Source organism: Oncorhynchus tshawytscha, unplaced genomic scaffold (assembly GCF_018296145.1).
Source record: "Oncorhynchus tshawytscha isolate Ot180627B unplaced genomic scaffold, Otsh_v2.0 Un_contig_7960_pilon_pilon, whole genome shotgun sequence".
Lineage (NCBI taxonomy): Eukaryota > Metazoa > Chordata > Actinopteri > Salmoniformes > Salmonidae > Oncorhynchus > Oncorhynchus tshawytscha.
In genome coordinates this window covers 69,828-89,895 of record NW_024609238.1, presented here as the reverse complement: position 1 = coordinate 89,895, position 20,068 = coordinate 69,828, and the positions used below count along the sequence as shown (strand labels likewise).

General features: G+C 42.6%; 1 protein-coding gene and 1 long non-coding RNA gene across 4 annotated transcripts; both read left to right on the top strand.

Moving 5' to 3' along the window:
* Window positions 1-586: 586 nt before the first annotated feature.
* Window positions 587-2,606, top strand: LOC121844469. The gene is made up of 3 exons (XR_006081999.1): window positions 587-1,064; window positions 1,170-1,249; window positions 2,556-2,606. It is a non-coding gene; the product is annotated as an uncharacterized LOC121844469 (long non-coding RNA).
* A 1,109-nt stretch (window positions 2,607-3,715) lies between these two features.
* On the top strand, window positions 3,716-15,422 carry LOC112258987. Of its 3 annotated transcripts, none has more exons than XM_042314592.1 (10): window positions 3,716-4,045; window positions 4,410-4,542; window positions 4,778-4,943; window positions 5,200-5,309; window positions 5,427-5,590; window positions 5,948-5,967; window positions 6,210-6,346; window positions 7,307-7,473; window positions 7,735-9,015; window positions 13,372-15,422. In XM_042314592.1, exons 2-10 carry the CDS (start codon window positions 4,430-4,432, stop codon window positions 13,566-13,568), a joined length of 2,355 nt encoding a protein of 784 aa, XP_042170526.1. In that variant the 5' UTR covers window positions 3,716-4,045; window positions 4,410-4,429; the 3' UTR covers window positions 13,569-15,422. The 3 variants fall into 3 exon arrangements, with proteins under 3 accessions (XP_042170526.1, XP_042170525.1, XP_042170524.1); XM_042314591.1 differs by having other exon boundaries at window positions 3,717-4,045; window positions 7,735-8,018; window positions 8,136-15,422; XM_042314590.1 differs by having other exon boundaries at window positions 3,717-4,045; window positions 7,735-15,422.
* The last annotated feature ends 4,646 nt before the right edge of the window (window positions 15,423-20,068 follow it).

The following is a 20,068-nucleotide window of genomic DNA, read 5'->3' as shown; positions in this document are numbered from 1 at the left end:
TTAAGACATCACCAACAATCTACTGTAACTATCGATATCAATCTTATTTCTTTTGAACTTTTATTTCAAGGACTAGGGCAATATAGATATTGTGATAATGTAAAACGTTTTTTTTTTTTTTTTTAACCAATCAGGGACGTTTTTCCTTAATGCACTGTCTCTGGGGTCAATACAAGGCCACGTTCAGTTGTCGAACGTTGCAGATAGAAATGCCATGACTAGAGCTGATGTGTTCGTATTCGTGTCAGAGGTGTTTGTTCTACATAGCCTATTTCTATCCGAACGTATCACAACGTTAAGTCCTGCTGAACGCGCCCCAGGCTAGAAAAGCTCAAATATAAATGAATCAAAAACGTTAAATAAAAATAAAATGATGTTTTATTTTTATGTAATTTGTTTTCCAACCAATCACAAAAATCCTGTCTCTGTTACCGGGTAGAAAATAAAAAATAGTGAATTTGTACTTTGTCTGTTTTTGTCTTAAAGATGATACAATACGGAAGTTTTGCTCGAGTGTCGGCTGTATGGTTCGTATGCATGATGTGCAATATAAACTTTTGGGTGTGGGGAGGTTAGCCCCCCTTCTGTCTAGAGAAGTAAATTCTGGACAATATTACTGTCCATAAAAGTGGACCATTTTTGTCTCAAGAAACGGCCAATATTCCATAGTGGAACTTTAAATGTGCCATGGTTTGTGTATAATGTAAGATAAATTGACGCAATATGCCACTAATGTTGAATTACCCATAATATTGTGATACATACTACATATTGTATGTTTGAGATTACATTTTAAATGGGCGCCATCTAGTGTATACAACGAATGCATCTATAGGAAATAATTTATAGTAAAATTGTATTATCGGGAGAACTAGGCGGAGCACGAATGCACATTTCTATTTTGCACATTGCCCTATCAATTCCGATCATATAAAACAGCTGAACCAAATATCAAATCAATAGCAGACAAAGCGCCACTGGAACGGAGTTGGGTCAGCCTTGTTGAATTGTTTGGGCTAAAATATAATTCAAACCTAAAATGGATCCTTGTGATTGCTCAAAAAGTAAGTTTGCCTAATGGGATTCATCTCTAAATTCCGAATTGACCTGAACGGGTACAATGGATTTTTATGTAGTTGCAAATCAGGTGACCCTTATTAATTTAGTAGTTGACTTGTTTTGTTTATAGCTGGAAGCTGCAGTTGCGGTGGGCTCTGCAAGTGTACAAACTGCGAATGTGCCAAGAAAAGTAAGTGCATGTGTTGATCTTTGAGCTCGGAACAAGAATTGTTACACCCGCAATAACTTCTGCTAAGTATGTGATCTATAAAGTGCAATCTGTCGAAGCAAAGCGACGCTAACGGATGGAACTAGAGTAATGTATACTTAAACTGCGCTATTGGATGTAAGGACTGACTATCCATTATATAGTTGTAGCTTCAGTGTTTATTTTCCAATATCTTGTAAGCATTTCATATTGTGTTCTGATGGAATAGGCATACGACAGCTAAACTAAGCGCATTATGCATTTAAGTTAAATTCTTAAAGAATCAATGGGTACATGTCGAACTTATTTTTTATTTTATTTAACCAGGTAGGCAAGTTGAGAACAAGTTCTCATTTAAAATTGCGGCCTGGAAATGTCAAAGTCCGTAACCAGTGCAGATTGCTATTTTAACTTTACAGTTTAGTTGTGAACAATTGTTAGCCACGTCTTCGACAGACTGAACATCCCAAACCAATGAGAGGATTCGATCAAATTGGGCCCGGGTAGGCGTGCGTTATACCTGGCTCACTCCTGGGCGTGAGCCAGGTGCCCGGAAAAAGCCCGCTCAGTGACGTAATTATGCGCGTGGAATAATGATTAGGATTGCCTTCACGTGCAATACTAAATCTCTATCTGTCTTCCCTATGAAAACAACTAGTTTGCAAAGTCCGTGCGGTGCAGATTAATGACCGTTCGCTTTGCCAACCGGCTCCTCCCTCACCACTTTTGCCCGTTCACATCAAGGGTCATAGGCTGTGCCCCGCTGGACGGGCATAATCAAATCCGCCCAGTGTCAACGCGCAACCCACCATTGAGACCTAAGAGCGAAATTGACTACCCTAGTGTCCCTTTAAAGCATGGGTTCCCAAACTCGGTCCTGCCCACCCCTTGGGTGCACACTTTGATTTTTGCCCAAACACTACACAGCGGAATCAAATAATCAACTCATCAAGCTTTGATTATTTGAATCAGCTGTGTAGTGCTTGGGCAACAATCTAAACATGGGCCCAAGATGCAAGTTTGGAAACCCTGCTTTAAAGGAATCCTTCACCTGAAATTACAAAGTTGCATATCTTTCCTTACATTGTAAGTATTTAGTGCATTGTCAATTTTAAAATGGAATATCCAGTCAAACTCCAGATGCTGCCACTAGTGGCATGTCTAACATTCAGCTAAACCTTTAGCCCAGATAAAATGCCTTCAGGCCTCTCATATAGCAGCCACAGATCTTGTTGGAAAACCAGTCATGGTCAATTATCAGTACTAATCTCTTATATCATTCCTCCAGGTTGTTGTTCCTGCTGCCCGACTGGATGCAGCAAGTGCGCCTCTGGTTGTGTGTGCAAGGAGGGCAAGACGTGCGACACAAGCTGCTGTCAGTGAGGGCTTGACACATAACACTCCATGTCCTCTACCCGTGCACATGACATTATCCCTGTTGTACGACAGAGCATTGTAATAAATTGCAGCTCCAATTTGGATGTCTTCAATCATGTGAAACTGTCTCCTTGATTTTTAGTGAGCACTAATGTGAATTCCAGTGACATTACCCTTTCCTTTGAAAGTTAAATGTCTGGCTAAGTAAAAATGTGAACTGTCTGATTGTAGTGGGTACCACCTGGGGCCAAAATCAGGCCCTTGCTGGTACCGGGGGATTTCACATGTCTTCCTTAATCAGTGGTGCCATAAAATGTAATATTTTTCATAGGACATGGGGGCAGGATCAATCCTCAGTGATTCCAGTTTTCTGGCTTCAATCTAGTCCTAGACATTTGCTAAATGTTCTATTGCCTCACACGGGCAGCCTAATTCTGATCTTTTTTCAATAATTGGTCTTTTGACCAATCACATTTCAGAGGTGACCCATTGGTAGGAAGTAATATCAGAATTGGTCTGCCTGTGTAAATTCGTTTTAATAGGCTAACATCGTAATATTGGCTTTGTATTTAACCCAAGCGTATTGGCTTAATCTAATCAAGGTCTAGAGAACTTGCGCACAACATCAGTATAGTTGGAATGGGCTCGATCTACAATGATTTGTACCTTAAGCCTGGGTAGTTACAAGCTTCCACTGAGTTATCCCCTCGGTGTCCTGTGCAAGACATCCAGCATGTGTGTGTGTGTAAGGGCACACTTCCCCAACACCAAGAAGGACCACTTCTTACCCCAATGTGGTAGATGGCCGAGACGGGGTCCTTTACCCATGGATTCTGTCGATGTAACGGTGTTATTTTTGAGAGGGTTATACATTTGTGTAACGTGAAAGTTAAACTGAAATGTATAAATAACGACTGTCCATTCAAGCAACTGGAACCCAACCCAACCAGGTACAACCAACAGTATTACTAGACCTATAGTACATCCTCTCCCTATTGACAAATGGCCTGTAAGAGATTTCGTAACTGGCGTAAAATTGACCTTGGCACTAGCCAATGAAAAACAACGGATATGGCCCTAGTTCGGTTTCACTGCAGCAGTGTTACTCGCATACCTCAGTGGTTGTTCGCCCAACTTCTGATACGAGAATAACAAACATTTAAAAAAAATATTCCTTCCCTCGGGTCAGTCGTTTTGCTGTGGAAACTAGCTGATTAGCTAATTTGACTACATTTGCAGCGTTGAATCAACGAGGCAACACCAAGAAACTGCTGTGTTTCGGCGGATCAGCTAGCTACGTAACGTTAGCTGACTCGACATCTGACATAGCCAGCTAGCGATTAGCTAGCAACCACTACGGATACAATCTAGCTAACGGCTTTCGTTATCAAATACTCCCAGGTAATGTTATGCTAAATATATCTGCAGACTAACTTATATAAATCAATATAGCTAGTTATATTTATCATGTTTGCTTATGCCTGAGTCAGACGCTAACTAGCTAGACTTTCAGCTTAACGCTATGTCCTGCGGTAGCTAGCTGCTAGCTATGATGCTAATTTAGACATCAAAATCAGAAGGCTAGCTAGCTGGTCAGTTTGCTAGTTTCTAAAATAACCTTATGTTTGAGCTAGAACTAGCTTATCGAAGCCGTACATAAAGGCAAACGTTAGCTTGTATGGGGATACGAGGACAACTTGACTCAGTTGTGGGTGGTTGTCAGTCGCATCGCCCTGTCCCTTGACCCCGACCCCTGTCCCTTCAGCATGCTGATGGTGGGAGGCGATGGAAGGATGCAGTAAAATGAGTGTGATGGAGCTGTGTGAGACGGATGATCTGGCCACCAGCTTGGTGCTGGACCCCTTGCTGGGGTTCAGCACCCATAAAATGAACGTCAGGTAAATCTCTCCTATCCATTACATATTTGACACAAGTGTGTGAAATTACAAACTTTTGCCATAGATGTATGCATTGTACCATTTTTCTTGTGCTTGGTCCTGATGGTTCCTCTATACGTCTAGTATTCTGTCTTCATCAGGCAGTTAAGGCACAACTTCAGCGTTCTTCAAAGAGGTGAAAAGTTAATTCACAATTGCAAAGAACAGCACACACCTAACTCTTGTCGCCCTGCAGTCCCCCCCCAGAGGTCCGTCGTTGGGGCTACCTCAAAGAGACTCTGCTACGCTTCCAACGCACACATGACTTGCAAGCCACCTTTGAGGCCCTCACAGTGGGAGACTGGGCCTGTGACTACTTCACTGGACTGGGAACACACCGTCTTGAACTACTGAAACAGCATGTAAGTGTGTGTTTGCAGGATCAGTTAACCCTGTTATATCAGTGTGCACTAGAAGTACGTTTTTGATTGCCCCTTCCTTTCTTTAGTCAGTGTAATTTATTTCATTTGTTCATTTACTTTTGTTGCCTCTGTCATTTTTTCTTATTAGTTTGGGCAGTTTGCTAATATGACCTATTTTCACTCTGTGGGTATTCATGATTGTGTGCATGAACATGCTTGGCTATATGCATGGTCTTGACAGCTATTATTTCTTCAGGTGTATCGCTACCTCTGTGCCTTCCTGTTGGATAGTGGTGTCCAGATTGAGTCATGTGACCGATACTCTTCAGAAACCAACGGAGCAAAGATAACCTCTACCAAGCACTGGTAAGGTTCAACTTCTTTTAACAGTTGCATTCAATAGTCATGTGTAACTCTGCAGATTAGATACATCTTGTCTGTGTTTTTATATATCATGTTTAACTGTGACGCTGAATGCTGCAGGTTTGTAGGTGAGCGGATGGAGGTTCTGTTGGGTTGTATAGCCGAGCTGAGTCCAGCAGACAGTGCTGTTCTGAGAGCAGGGGTGAATGACTTTAGTGTGATGTACTCCACTCGTAAGCGCTGTGCACAACTCTGGCTTGGGCCTGCGGCTTTCATCAACCACGGTGAGTTTTTCAAGATTCAACCCCAGTTACTGTCTGCCACACTGTACAGGCACTGTACACACACTAAAACAGAAACCCACTGTCCATACACTATCACAGAACACACAGACAGAGCATTTGCTTATGGGATTTATCTTAATTAGGCAATCCTAACAAGTCATACATTAGATCTAGAGTGATCAAATCAAATGCACTAATCTAATCCTGTTATTTAATGTGCTCCCCTACAGCAGAGCTTCACAGGATTTGCTAATGGTCAATACTTTTATTATACAGACGCATGGCACAATTTCCAGTGTTTTTAAGTTGTTATATCTGTATTGTAACCATATGTTTGTTTCTGTTTCCTGGGTGAAGACTGCAGACCAAACTGTAAGGTAATCAACAATGTTATATATTATTAGTCATGTTACTCTTCTATATTTTTAATCACACTCTGTGTTTGTTTCTGTTAAGCATTGTTCCCTTTTTATAGAAGTGTTGTTATACATGATTATTGTTATTATCCTCCTCGTCTGTGTCTTTTGTTTGTACTATTATGGTTTTATTGTTTGAAGTGTTACATCCCCAGGGCTAGCGATGTCACCTTGTTTCTTCCCTCACCTCCCCTTCTCTCCAGTTTGTTCCTGGTGATAAGAATGGAGGCTGTGTAAAAGTGGTGAGGCCCATCGCACCTGGGGAGGAGATCACCTGTTACTATGGCGACAGCTTTTTTGGAGAAGACAATGAAATGTGTGAATGCTGCACCTGTGAGAGGTGAGAGGATTGAGACATATCTGCTCATTGTCTCAATGACCAGATTAACTTATACATACATACAGACAGACAGACAGACAGACAGATGTACAGACGTACAATGTACAGACAGACAGCGTACAGATTCTCTCAACAGACAGCTTTTCCAACCGTCTTGAAGGACGTACAGATGTACAGACAGACAGACGTTTGTGGACAGATGTACAGACAGACAGAAATACAGCGTACAGATGTACAGACAGACAGACGTACAGATGTACAGACAGACAGACGTACAGAGACAGACAGACAGACGTACAGATGTACAGACAGACAGACGTACAGATGTACAGACAGACAGACGTACAGATGTACAGACAGACAGACGTACAGATGTACAGATGTACAGACAGGCGTACAGATGTACAGATGTACAGACAGACAGATTCAACCACCAACTCCTCTGACAGATGTACAGATGTACAGACAGACGGTACAGAAACAGACAGATGTACAGACAGACAGACAGATGTACAGATGTACAGACAGACAGATGTACAGACGTACAGACGTACAGACAGACAGACAGCATGAGAAAGGCCCCAAAATTACAAATGTTATTGGTTTGTGTTTCTTCTACATTACCAGTCAAAAGTTTGGACACACCTAATCCATCAAGACGGTTGGAAAAGCATTCCAGGTGAAGCTGGTTGAGAGAATGCCAAGAGTCTGCAAAGCTGTTATCAAGGCAAAGGGTGGCTACTTTGAAGAATCTAAAATATCTATTTTTTATCTGTTTAACACTTTTTTGACTTACTATATGATTCCATATGTGTTATTTCATAGTTTTGATGTCTTCACTATTATTTTACAATGTAGAAAATAGTAAAAAAATAAAGTAAAATCCTTGAATGTGTGTCCAAACTTTTGACTGGTACTATATAATGACGTGTAACATTATACTATTTCTTTATTATTTAGAAAAGGAGAGGGTCACTTCCGACACAGAGAGAGGCAGCCTGGTTGTGATGACTCTAATGACCTGTCTGGCCAGAAGTACCGCCTCAGAGACACAGACCTTCGTCTTAACAGAGGGAAAGCACCCTGTCCTCCTACATTTCGGCCTACATTTACATTTTCAAATTCAGGTAAGTTTGTGTCTCTCGTTTCAAACATTAAGCTAACGGTGTTCATGTCTTTTAACAATGCCCGAAATTCTCATTCTATGAAGATACAAGTGGTACTATGTATTGGTCATTGAGCAATAAACTGTCTATTGCTAAATGTATTGCAGATAAGACAGTTAGTGACAGTATGCAACTAGAATGTATTGTCAGGTGCAGTATGCATTTATTTGTTATGCTATTGGTTTTGCCTGAATTTCTTAGATCTTTGTCTTCCTGTCTCAGCTATCCCTTCAAGGAATTCATTTACCCAGCAGATGAAGAGAAATGCTCTGATGATGAGCAGGAAGACCAAAAGGTTGAAACAGGAGGGGCAAAGGAGGATATCGGGAATGAAGCAGCAACGGCTGATAATGCCATCCCTATCAGAGGTGGTGTTGAGGGACCTTCGGGTCCGAGTACGGCGCCACACGTTCAACTTCTTGTTGAGCTGCAAGGACCCCACCAGCAAAGAGAGGGCCTTGCTGCATCAGCTTGAACATGTGGAGACAAAAGACAAGTGGAGGAAGGTACAAGCTGCTCTCTGCTGTACAACCAAAGAGAATGACAAAATAGAGAAGAGCAGCAATACTTGTGAGTTAAACCTGAAGCCTTTCACTCTTCACTCTTCCTTGTCTTCTCAACAGAATGCTGGACCAGCAGTTTGTGGACAGATACTGGGTGGAAAGCCCCTTCGAGTGGTGGAAAAAGTATCTGTCCAGACAAGGATCTCTTCCAGAACAAGGAGCATGATCAGAAACTGTCACACACGCCAGTCTGTTTCCAGAACCAAGAAGAAGAACAAAATCATTTGCAAGCGCATTGAACTCACCAAATCCATTTGCAGAAAAAGCAACAGCGCAAGTCCTCAGAAACACATGGATAGCTGTAGTGGAAAAGATGCCACGCACAATGTTATCAAAGATATTCATGGAACCAATTGCATAACCATTGAAAATAACACCAGCGGTAACAACAATGATGTGGCATACATCAGCAACAGAACATACACTGGTGGAGGCGGGCCCAAAGGCAGCAAGGCTCAGGATGCAGATCACAAACCAGTGGATCTGAAAGTGGAAATCAAAACCATTGGAGAATCGGGGACTGACGGGACACTTGTGGCGAGCAAACCCTCTGGTAAAAGAGTTGAAGTTTGCCAAAGTGTTTTGGACAAAGCCAAGAAGCCTGGGAATCACCAGAAACCCATTAGTACTCCCCTTGTCACTACCACCCCTAGCACCATTTCCCTCTCTTCCCCCTCATTTGACCATGTTCCGGTAATGTCAGGACTGAAGCAAGTCACAGTTAGCTTGATAAGAGTGTCTGTGCCGGGAAGTGTAGCAGAAGAAAGGGCCTGTCCAGGATTGGAGGGAAAGGGCATTGTGAGAAGAGAGAGCAGCGTACCAGTGCAAGCAGAACAGATGGCTAGATCAGCTACACAGGGAGGAGAGGCAGACACCAGAGTGTCCAGGTCCCAGCAGAAGTCCATGGAGGAAGCAGGCAGGGAGTTGTCAGACGCTGAAGGTAAGAAAGGGGTGAGGGAAATGTATTTCAAGGCTAAGATTAACAAAGTTGATGTAGGAAGGGAACAGACTGCTGTGGTGAAGGTCGATTTATTACATGGTGAGAAAGGGGCAGGTGAGAAGGTCATTGAAATAGAAGCTGCTGGTGGGGGGGGGAAGGTTAGTGTGGCTGGGAAGGGGCATAGGGGGAGTGTAAACGACATTGATAGAGGGGCAAAACTAAATAGTAAAAGTGTACAATCTCAAGTTGTTGGCTGTGATAAGAGGGTGCTTAGAGGGCGAAATGATGTAGAAGAACAGAGTAATGGAAAAGCAGGAGGACAAAATAGCAAAAGTTGTGACAGCATTGTCAGAAAGGATGGAGGTAAGAATGAGAGGGTGTCTGAAATGGGGAGTAGTATAACTATGGACAAGAAGGGTGTTGTCATCAAACAGGTGAGGGTTCTGCTTTCTGATATTCTAAGAAAAGATTGGGATCAGAAGGCTGGGGGTTCAGGAAGTGGGAACACAGGAAAGAAAGATCTAATTTCCTCCAACCATAAACAAATGGAAGATGGCAGAGAGGCAAATAATGATGGAGGGAAAGAGGTTAGGGAACAAATATTATCTGATGCACAGACAAATAGTTTGCCTCATGCAACAACACAAAGTGGGATAACTTCCAAACGGGGGAAAGGAAGGGCTAATAAGATGAAACTTGAGGGTCCAGGTCAAGACTTGCATATTCACTCGCCACAAAGTAATGAGGATTTAATCCCAGTGAAAGATAGGCTTTCCAAGTCTCCCCCTCCTTCAGAATATCTTCAGACACACACCCAGGCCAACATTCCTCTGAAGAAACGGATGTTCCGTAATTCGGTGGAGACTGACTCTGAGCAGAGCATCAACTCTCCTGTGTCAGAGCCATCCTCCAAGGACCTCAAACCTTCCACAGAGCTGAGGCAGAATCTTACTCTGTGTTCAGGAAGAGAAACTAAAGCTATCAAAGTGTTGGAGGACAGCGGTAGAGGTGGGTTGCGGTCTAATAGGGACCCTAAGTCTACCGTTTCAGAGTTTGGGGTCCAATCTCGGACACAGACCTTCAAGAGGACAGCAAAACAAAATGCAATGCCCAGAATGCTGCGTCCCAGAGTCAATCAACTGGAACAAGACCGGCCACGGAGGAGTGCAGGAAAGTATAAAAGAGGGACCCGAGACTCAGAGGTACTGGAGAATGAATCTGATGAGGACAAACACAAAGCAGGACATGGTGAAATCTCACTGGATTCTAAAAAAGAACATGTAAATGAAGGAGGGAAGAAGCCAGAATCACAGTTACTGAATTCACTCACCTCACAAACATGCAAGGAAGAGAACGGGAAAGGGCAGAGCCTCAACTTCAAAATTCGTTTTAAGAGAAAGAGGGGCAAAGTGTGGGAGTTGGACAGACCTGCAGGAGGAGAGGATTTGATTATTGAAGCAGAAAAGTCTATTGATTCACAACAATTGGAGCCTTATAGGGCCATTTTAGATTCTGTGTCAATCTTAAACTTAGAAATGGAGAAGGGTGCCCAGGCAGATGGGAAGGAGACTCATGACGTACGATTTTGGAAGAGACGTAAAGTTAGACGAGGCAGATTGGGGAGTTTGAAAGATAGAGGTCCCATTTTGATGAACAGGCAGAGTGAGGTTGTAGCTGTAGACTCAAAAGAGAAAAAAAAAGGACAGGGGGAGCTCAGCGAGGTAGAGATAAATGAGGTGCTAGACGAGGTTGTTTATGGAGTAAAGCAACTGCCAGGAGAAAAGGGCCATACAATTTCTAGTGAGGGTATGTCTGTCGGAGTGGGGGGACTGCAATGTGACTATCAAGTCACACCAAGTCCTGTTAGAATCTGTGAAAAAGAGAAAGATATTCCATCCTTGGCTGAAGACAGAGAACAAGTGAAGGATACTTGTATTGGAGTAGAGAGTACTTTGGTTGACAGTGGGGAACTGCATGAACACAAAGTAAAGGATGAAGACCAACCCTTACCACGGATCAAACTGCGGAGAAAAATACAGGGTGTATGGGAGGTGGACAGCCAGGTGTTGGAGCAGATTGAAGCAGAGTCTGAAAAAGAGAAGAAGGAAATGACATGCGTTAAGCCAAAAGAAGAGTGCCCTTCTCAACCTCCCACCTGCCAGAAACTCAACAGTGCAATCAAGTGCAACACTTTAAAAGATTCCTCTGCTGTTCTTCAGAAAAAAGAACCTCCCCCCCTCACTTTATCTCTCTCACCCTTGACCCTTAACTCACCCCAACCTTTGGGTTCTGATGTGATGGCCTATGCTCCTGAAACAATGAATGAGAGGGCCATGCCAAAAATCACTAATAGGGGAGGAAGGGGAAGGGGAAGGGGACGGAAAGAAAGGCAGAAAACAGAGACTGCTCGTAAGGTTGCAACTGGAGAGATGGGAACTTCTTGTCTTAGTCATAACCTGCTACAGATAGACAATAGTCTTTCTAAACTCTCAGAAGGGTTATGTCAGTCACAATCCTTAGAAAAAAACATACCTTCTGATTACACTGCTTCCACCTCAAAGATTCCATCCCAGTCTCAGTCTCCACCGTTCAGTTTTCCAGAAAGGATGCTTTCCACAGAATCCAGCTTTGCTAATTGCTGTGAAGATCTCCTCGACTTCCAGTGTCTCAATCTTGAAGGGTTCTATCATCCACAGAACATCCTCCAAACCTCCCCAATAGACCTCTGTCCAATGGATCCACCCAGCGGGCCCTTTAGTAGTCCCCTCTCTCATAGCCCCTCGGATGCTTGGAACCCAGAAACCCCATACCTTGGCCCTCCAAGCCCAGGAAGTATCTTCAATGCAGAGGATCAGCAATTTCTTAATGGTCTTGTGTGCTCCAAAAATGAGTCTCTGGATTGTGGAGTTAAGGATACTTCCAAAGACAGAGGACAGCTCAATGCAAATTTTTGTTTTACACCCCTGAGCAGCGCTGAGGGGACTTTCATGGATCGTTTTTTGATGAAAAATCCTGGGATGAAATTGTCAAAAGAAGATTCTAAGACACAGGCCTTATCTTCAGCAGCCAAAACCCACTACTCTCAGAAAGAATCATTCATGTTTAATGCAAATACTCCATCCATCGGTTCCCATTCCCACAATAACCCAGTCAATGTTCACCATCAGAGCACCAATGGTACTAAGGCTAGTTCTGCTCATTCCAATTTTTCTAAGGTCCAGCCTCAAGTCAAAATTCCGGGTCCCTTCCACCTGATGAGCTCTTCCAACAAATCTCAATCTTTTTCCACCTCTCAGCCAGTGCCAAGTTCCTTCAAAACTGTGCCCCAGAATTACTCAGTCAAGTCCGTCCATTCACCTCAAGTGGTTTCTAACAAGTTTGGCTCACAATTAAATCCTAATGTAGGAGATGCTTTTCGCAACACGTATGACAAAAGCTCCAGTGTGATCCAGAGTGTGCTTAAGTTTCAAGGAGGGAAACCAAGTCAGAATTTGAATAGTGCCCCTTCTAAAGTTAATATTGTCGCTGGCAACCCTAAAATTGCGGCCAAAGCTCATATTGCCAAATCTAGGTACAGTGACACTGACAAGGTCCACCAGAGTAACAAATGTTCAGGTTTTAGCACTGGCGGCCATAAAGGTAGCATGCCCAGTTATAGCATCATTTCAGGAAAAGATCCAGTTCGTCTCAATGCATCAAACTACCCCATCAAGTCAAATCTTCCCAATGACAAAGTCCATCCAGATTATTTCCAGACATCCAGTAAAAGTACAACGACAGCTTTGGAGAAGCCTCCCTCTGACAAACCTCAATACACTGAAACCAGCTTTGGCAGCAAAAACTTCTCCACTCTCCCAAGGCCTTTCTTTTTCCCCAGCCACGCACCTCAGAGTTATGGTTCTCATGGCAAACGTTTGAATCAGGACAAGCCCTGTGGTGCTGTGCACTCCCAGAACCCTCACTCTTCCTATGCCACATCGGCGTCACCTGACAAACTGTGTTACGATTCCTCAGACTTGACCTTTTCCACCTCGCTCTCTCCCTCTATGTCTCAGCACAATAGCCCCCAAGTAACACACAGCTCTCCCTCTGGATCACAGACACCAGCAAACAAACAGCAGCCCCCCTCCTCCTCCTTCTCCTACTCTTATGGTCACCAAGGTCCACCTTATGTGGTCAATTTTACTGGTGACCACTCAGTCACCATGGGCCTGGGAGATTACCCAGGGTCACCGCCCACCAACTATACGTACCGCTGCCTCATGGAGCCTTCGGGCACCCAGGGGAGGCTAGTTCTGGAGCCATGTGGACCCCAACTCTCACACTCACCATCTTTCTCTGTGGGGGGCTTTTCAGGGCTTAAAGGCCAGGATGACCACTGCAAGAGGGACACGCAACAGCAGTGCCAGCCCATAGACCACCCACCAACATCCCACCATGCTCCCACATCCTCCCACTCCTTGAGTACCCCGGTCTCAGACCGTAAGCCCAAAAGACTGAGGCTAGTGGTTACTGATGGGCTAGTGGATCTGGACCTCCAGTATACAGACTGATTTATACCTGTTCTTCTCATCTGACTTTGATGCAGCTTGTAATATATCAACATTATTGTACAGAATTGTTCATGAGGAGCGTATCTCTGCCCTGATGTTTTTTTAAACAGCAATTTACACAGTCTACCTATCATTATGTTTGTTTAATGGTTACTGGTGTTTGTTCTAATCCCTCTCTTGGATACTGTTATGATATGAATGTCTCAGAGGTTTTATTGACATCTGTGGATCGAGTAATGCTTATGCTTAACAGTTTTACTTCTATTTATTTTGTGAATGCAACCATCTTATGTGTCAGTTCAGTGATTTGCAAGAGGAAAATATGTAGTGAATAGATCTCCACAATTATTTTTTGGCCTGACGTCCTTTCATAGTCTGTCATAGCAGAGGTTAGCCTCAAGGTGGGCACATTGAACCCTCTTGTTAGTAGTATGTGGAGGCCTTCTTATTGTACTGTAACATAGTTGAATGGGTTGTTCTCTGAAGTTGACATGTCAGGAAGATAGGCCTACACAAACCGTTTGCACATTCTACAACATGATTACTTTGACATAAAAATGTGTTTTTAAGTTTTAAAACAAGTGTGTCTATCATGTTTCTGTAATTTTGGGCAGTAGGGCTTTGATTCCAGTCGGTTTAAGTACTGTCTACGAGCTCTAAAATGTACAGTTTTATTGGATCTGCTCTCTGTTTCTCTAAGTACATAGACTTGCAAGTGTGTGGGAGTGAGGAGGGATTTTAGGTACCATGCTTTTCTGTACATGGTATGTTTGTGCACTGCCTTGCCAATTTGAGTGAAGATTAGCAGTCAATGGTGCATTAAGAAATGCACAGTGCATCAACAGTGTGTGTACTGTAGAATGACTTCCAGGCCTGTAAATTCCAGGACAACTCCACTGAGGGGTGGCGTGCATGATATGAACTGCAGCTCTGCAGCCGCTGTCCAGAGCACCCACAGTATACGAGGGAGGGAGACCGGGTGGGTGGGAGACTGACTGCAATGTTTTCTGCAGAATGAGTTTTTTTCTTTGGTCTGGTGTAGGTCAAGGGGTAGATGATACTGTATTAGTGGGGCAACTAGGACTAAGTGGGTACATTTTGTGTTCCCTCCCTTCCTTCTTTCCCCTCTGTATCCATTCTGAGAATACTTCGTGCTTATGGCATTATTTATGAAGCAACTTCAAAGAAATCTGTTGTGAATTAGAACAAGGACAGTGACTTGTTACTTGATAATCTTGCTTTTAGTCTTGTCTCGCTCATTACTTAATTGGATCACACTGGTTAGGCTAGTTGTGTAGATGGTGATCGCAATGAAATGTTATCCGAGAAATGTGTAGTCAGCCACGTGGTTGCATGTATTATTTTTACATCCATGAATGAGATTCACATTTTTGAAATGGACGTTGCTCTTACACATTTGTAATGTCATTTGAGCATTCCACTTTCGTCATCTAGACATCGTTCCAGTAGCAATCCAACAGAGGTACTACATCATCTTATGTAAAACCATGAAGCAGTCATGTCTGTCTGTATTATTATTATTATTATTATTATTATTATTATTATTATTATTGAAAATGGTGCTTTATTGTAATTTAATATTTTACATAATATTGATTGTTCCAGATATGAAAGGTTTGTTTATATTACATGATAGAACATATTGTTTATTTACTTTAAAAAAAAATCTAACATTTCATTTATGGTTCCCCAACGTTTCCCCTGGACCAAGATTTAGAGTTGATTCAGGTGGTGATATATAATCAGCCTTCTGAAGAGGTAAACATTCTAATGGTCTGCTGTAGAATTGTAAAATGTAAATCATTAAAGGAAAAATGCATTCTTTTTTTTGAATTAAGCTTTGGATGTGTCTTCACAATTTATTCGTGGTATGACATGTATTTATTGGTTCAACAAACCCCCTTGTGTCGTGTGGCATGAAACTGTATTATGAACCATGATTCATTTATAGATTTGTGGATTGTCTGAAGCATGCTATGTTGAACTTGTAATGTTAGCTTACAGTGCCTAGCTAGTTAATCATTTTGCTTAATTAAATACAGTAATTATATTATTTGACTGAATTTGTTTGGTTGCAACCATCATTGTAGTCCACAGAAAATGCTGTAAACTCTATTTTGACTTATTTGTTAATTCAGCCATTTTGTTATACTGTAGTTTATGAAAATACCAAACTTCTAACAGTGTATATGTTTAGGGTGGAAAAACAATATGCTGGTTTGATTGTAGGTTTGAATGAAAGCTTCCTTCAGGCAACTACTTCCTTATTTACTCAACATATTTACACAAGCTTTCATATTCCTTTCTTGACTAGATGTGTGTCCCTCTCCAGTCTGTAATGTCTTTCTCTCTATCCATACAGTATATGACTGTCATTTACGTCTTGTCACTAAGCCTCCTCCTGTCTGTTTCCCATCTTCTCCATCACTCAGTTTTCATTCTTGTTTCTAGCATGTACTTCCCATTGGCATGTTTAGTGCTTCAGATCCTGTGACCCACTTTGCTTGTCTCAGTGGAAAGTGAGGGGTTAAATGTGATGCCAAGTGGAACAGCTTTTCCATAATGAGGACAAGCAGAGCAGAGAAGCAGGCAGCAGAGAGGTGTGAGAGTGTGCTAAGAGACTGGATCCTTTGAGGTGTTTCACCAACCACTGAATGATCCTACAGCCCTTAGTATCAATGCTAGCACCTGCTGACACCTACATGTACATCAAATCAGTGATATCAATGCTAGTACCTGCTGACACCTACATGTACATCAAATCAGTGATATCAATGCTAGCACCTGCTGACACCTACATGTACATTAAATCAGTGATATCAATGCTAGTACCTGCTGATACATGTACAGTGAGGGAAAAAAGTATTTGATCCCCTGCTGATTTTGTACGTTTGCCCACTGACAAAGAATGATCAGTCTATAATATTAATGGTAGGTTCATTTGAACAGTGAGAGACAGAATAACAACAAAAAAATCCAGAAAAACGCATGTCAAAAATGTTATAAATTGATTTGCATTTAAATGAGAGAAATAAGTATTTGACCCCCTCTCAATCAGAAAGATTTCTGGCTCCCAGGTGTGTTTTATACAATTGGTAACAAACTACGCCGTGAAGGACTGAAATCCTGCAGCGCCTGCAAGGTCCCCCTGCTCAAGAAAGCACATATACATGCCCGTCTGAAGTTTGCCAATGAACATCTGAATGATTCAGAGGACAACTGGCTGGAAGTGTTGTGGTCAGATGAGACCAAAATGGAGCTCTTTGGCATCAACTCAACTCGCTGTGTTTGGAGGAGGAGGAATGCTGCCTATGACCCCAAGAACACCATCCCCACCGTCAAACATGGAGGTGGAAACATTATGCTTTGGGGGTGTTTTTCTGCTAAGGGGACAGGACTACTTCACCACATCAAAGGGACAATGTACGGGGCCATGTACCGTCATGTCTTGGGTGAGAACCTCCTTCCCTCAGCCAGGGCATTGGAAATGTATCGTGGATGGGTATTCCAGCATGACAATGACCCAAAACACATGGCTAAGGCAACAAAGGAGTGGCTCAAGAAGAAGCACATTAAGGTCCTGGAGTGGCCTAGCCAGTCTCCAGACCTTAATCCCATCGAAAATCTGTGGAGGGAGCTGAAGGTTCGAGTTTCCAAACGTTAGCCTCGAAACCTTAATGACTTGGAGAAGATCTGCAAAGAGGAGTGGGACAAAATCCCTCCTGAGATGTGTGCAAACCTGGTGGCCAACTACAAGAAACGTCTGACCTCTGTGATTGCCAACAAGGGTTTTGCCACCAAGTGCTAAGTCATGTTTTGCAGAGGGGTCAAATACTTATTTCCCTCATTAAAATGCAAATCAATTTCTAACATTTTTGACATGCGTTTTTCTGGATTTTGTTGTTGTTATTCTGTCTCTCACTGTTCAAATAAACCTACCATTAAAATTATAGACTGATCATTTCTTTGTCAGTGGGCAAACATACAAAATCAGCAGGGGATCAAATAATTTTTCCCTCACTGTACATCAAATCAGTGATATCAATGCTAGTACCTGCTGACACCTACATGTACATCAAATCAGTGATATCAATGCTTGTAAATGGTATTAATCCACACCATGCACCATCAGCTTCACCTACACACAGCCTAGTGCATATACAGTGCCTTGCGAAAGTATTCGGCCCCCTTGAACTTTGCGACCTTTTGCCACATTTCAGGCTTCAAACATAAAGATATAAAACTGTATTTTTTGTGAAGAATCAACAACAAGTGGGACACAATCATGAAGTGGAACGACATTTATTGGATATTTCAAACTTTTTTAACAAATCAAAAACTGAAAAATTGGGCATGCAAAATTATTCAGCCCCCTTAAGTTAATACTTTGTAGCGCCACCTTTTGCTGCGATTACAGCTGTAAGTCGCTTGGGGTATGTCTCTATCAGTTTTGCACATCGAGAGACTGAAATTTTTTCCCATTCCTCCTTGCAAAACAGCTCGAGCTCAGTGAGGTTGGATGGAGAGCATTTGTGAACAGCAGTTTTCAGTTCTTTCCACAGATTCTCGATTGGATTCAGGTCTGGACTTTGACTTGGCCATTCTAACACCTGAATATGTTTATTTTTGAACCATTCCATTGTAGATTTTGCTTTATGTTTTGGATCATTTTCTTGTTGGAAGACAAATCTCCGTCCCAGTCTCAGGTCTTTTGCAGACTCCATCAGGTTTTCTTCCAGAATGGTCCTGTATTTGGCTCCATCCATCTTCCCATCAATTTTAACCATCTTCCCTGTCCCTGCTGAAGAAAAGCAGGCCCAAACCATGATGCTGCCACCACCATGTTTGACAGTGGGGATGGTGTGTTCAGGGTGATGAGCTGTGTTGCTTTTACGCCAAACATAACGTTTTGCATTGTTGCCAAAAAGTTCAATTTTGGTTTCATCTGACCAGAGCACCTTCTTCCACATGTTTGGTGTGTCTCCTAGGTGGCTTGTGGCAAACTTTAAACAACACTTTTTATGGATATCTTTAAGAAATGGCTTTCTTCTTGCCACTCTTCCATAAAGGCCAGATTTGTGCAATATACGACTGATTGTTGTCCTATGGACAGAGTCTCCCACCTCAGCTGTAGATCTCTGCAGTTCATCCAGAGTGATCATGGACCTCTTGGCTGCATCTCTGATCAGTCTTCTCCTTGTATGAGCTGAAAGTTTAGAGGGACGGCCAGGTCTTGGTAGATTTGCAGTGGTCTGATACTCCTTCCATTTCAATATTATCGCTTGCACAGTGCTCCTTGGGATGTTTAAAGCTTGGGAAATATTTTTGTATCCAAATCCGGCTTTAAACTTCTTCACAACAGTATCTCGGGACCTGCCTGGTGTGTTCCTTGTTCTTCATGATGCTCTCTGTGCTTTTAACGGACCTCTGAGACTATCACAGTGCAGGTGCATTTATACGGAGACTTGATTACACACAGGTGGATTGTATTTATCATCATTAGTCATTTAGGTCAACATTGGATCATTCAGAGATCCTCACTGAACTTCTGGAGAGAGTTTGCTGCACTAAAAGTAAAGGGGCTGAATAATTTTGCACGCCCAATTTTTCAGTTTTTGATTTGTTAAAAAAGTTTGAAATATCCAATAAATGTCTTTCCACTTCATGATTGTGTCCCACTTGTTGTTGATTCTTCACAAAAAAATACAGTTTTATATCTTTATGTTTGAAGCCTGAAATGTGGCAAAGGTCGCAAAGTTCAAGGGGGCCGAATACTTTCGCAAGGCACTGTATGTGCAAAATAGCCACACACTGTGAAGGATTCCTTTACTGGCTTAGGGAACTGAAACTGGTCATCTTTAACAACGGTGATGTACCTATTCTTCTGTACGTCACAATTCCACTCAACTCTTAAATATACACTACATGACCATAAGTATGTGGACACGTGCTCGTCGAACATCTCATTCCAAAATCATGGGCATTAATATGGAGTTGGTTCCCCCCTTTGCTGCTATGACAGCCCCCACTCTTCTGGGAACACTTTCCACTAGACGTTGGAACATTGCTGTGGGGACTTGCTTCCGTTCAGCCACGAGCATTAGTGAGGTCGGGCTCTGATGTTGGGCGATTAGGCCTGGCTCGCAGTTGGCGTTTCAATTCATCCCATAGGTGTTTGATGGAGTTGAGGTCAGGGCTCTGTGCAGGACAGTCAAGTTCTTCCACACTGATCTCGACAAACCATTTCTGTATGGACCTCGCTTAATGCACGTGGGCATTGTCATGCTGAAACAGGAAAGGGCCTTCCCCAAAATGTTGCCACAAAGTTCGGAGCACAGAATCATCTATCAGAATCATCTATCTGTCATTGTAAGCTATAGCCTTAACATTTCCCTTCACTGGAACTAAGGGGCCTAGCCCGAACCATGGAAAACAGCCCCAGACCATTATTCCTCATTTACAGTTGGCACTATGCATTG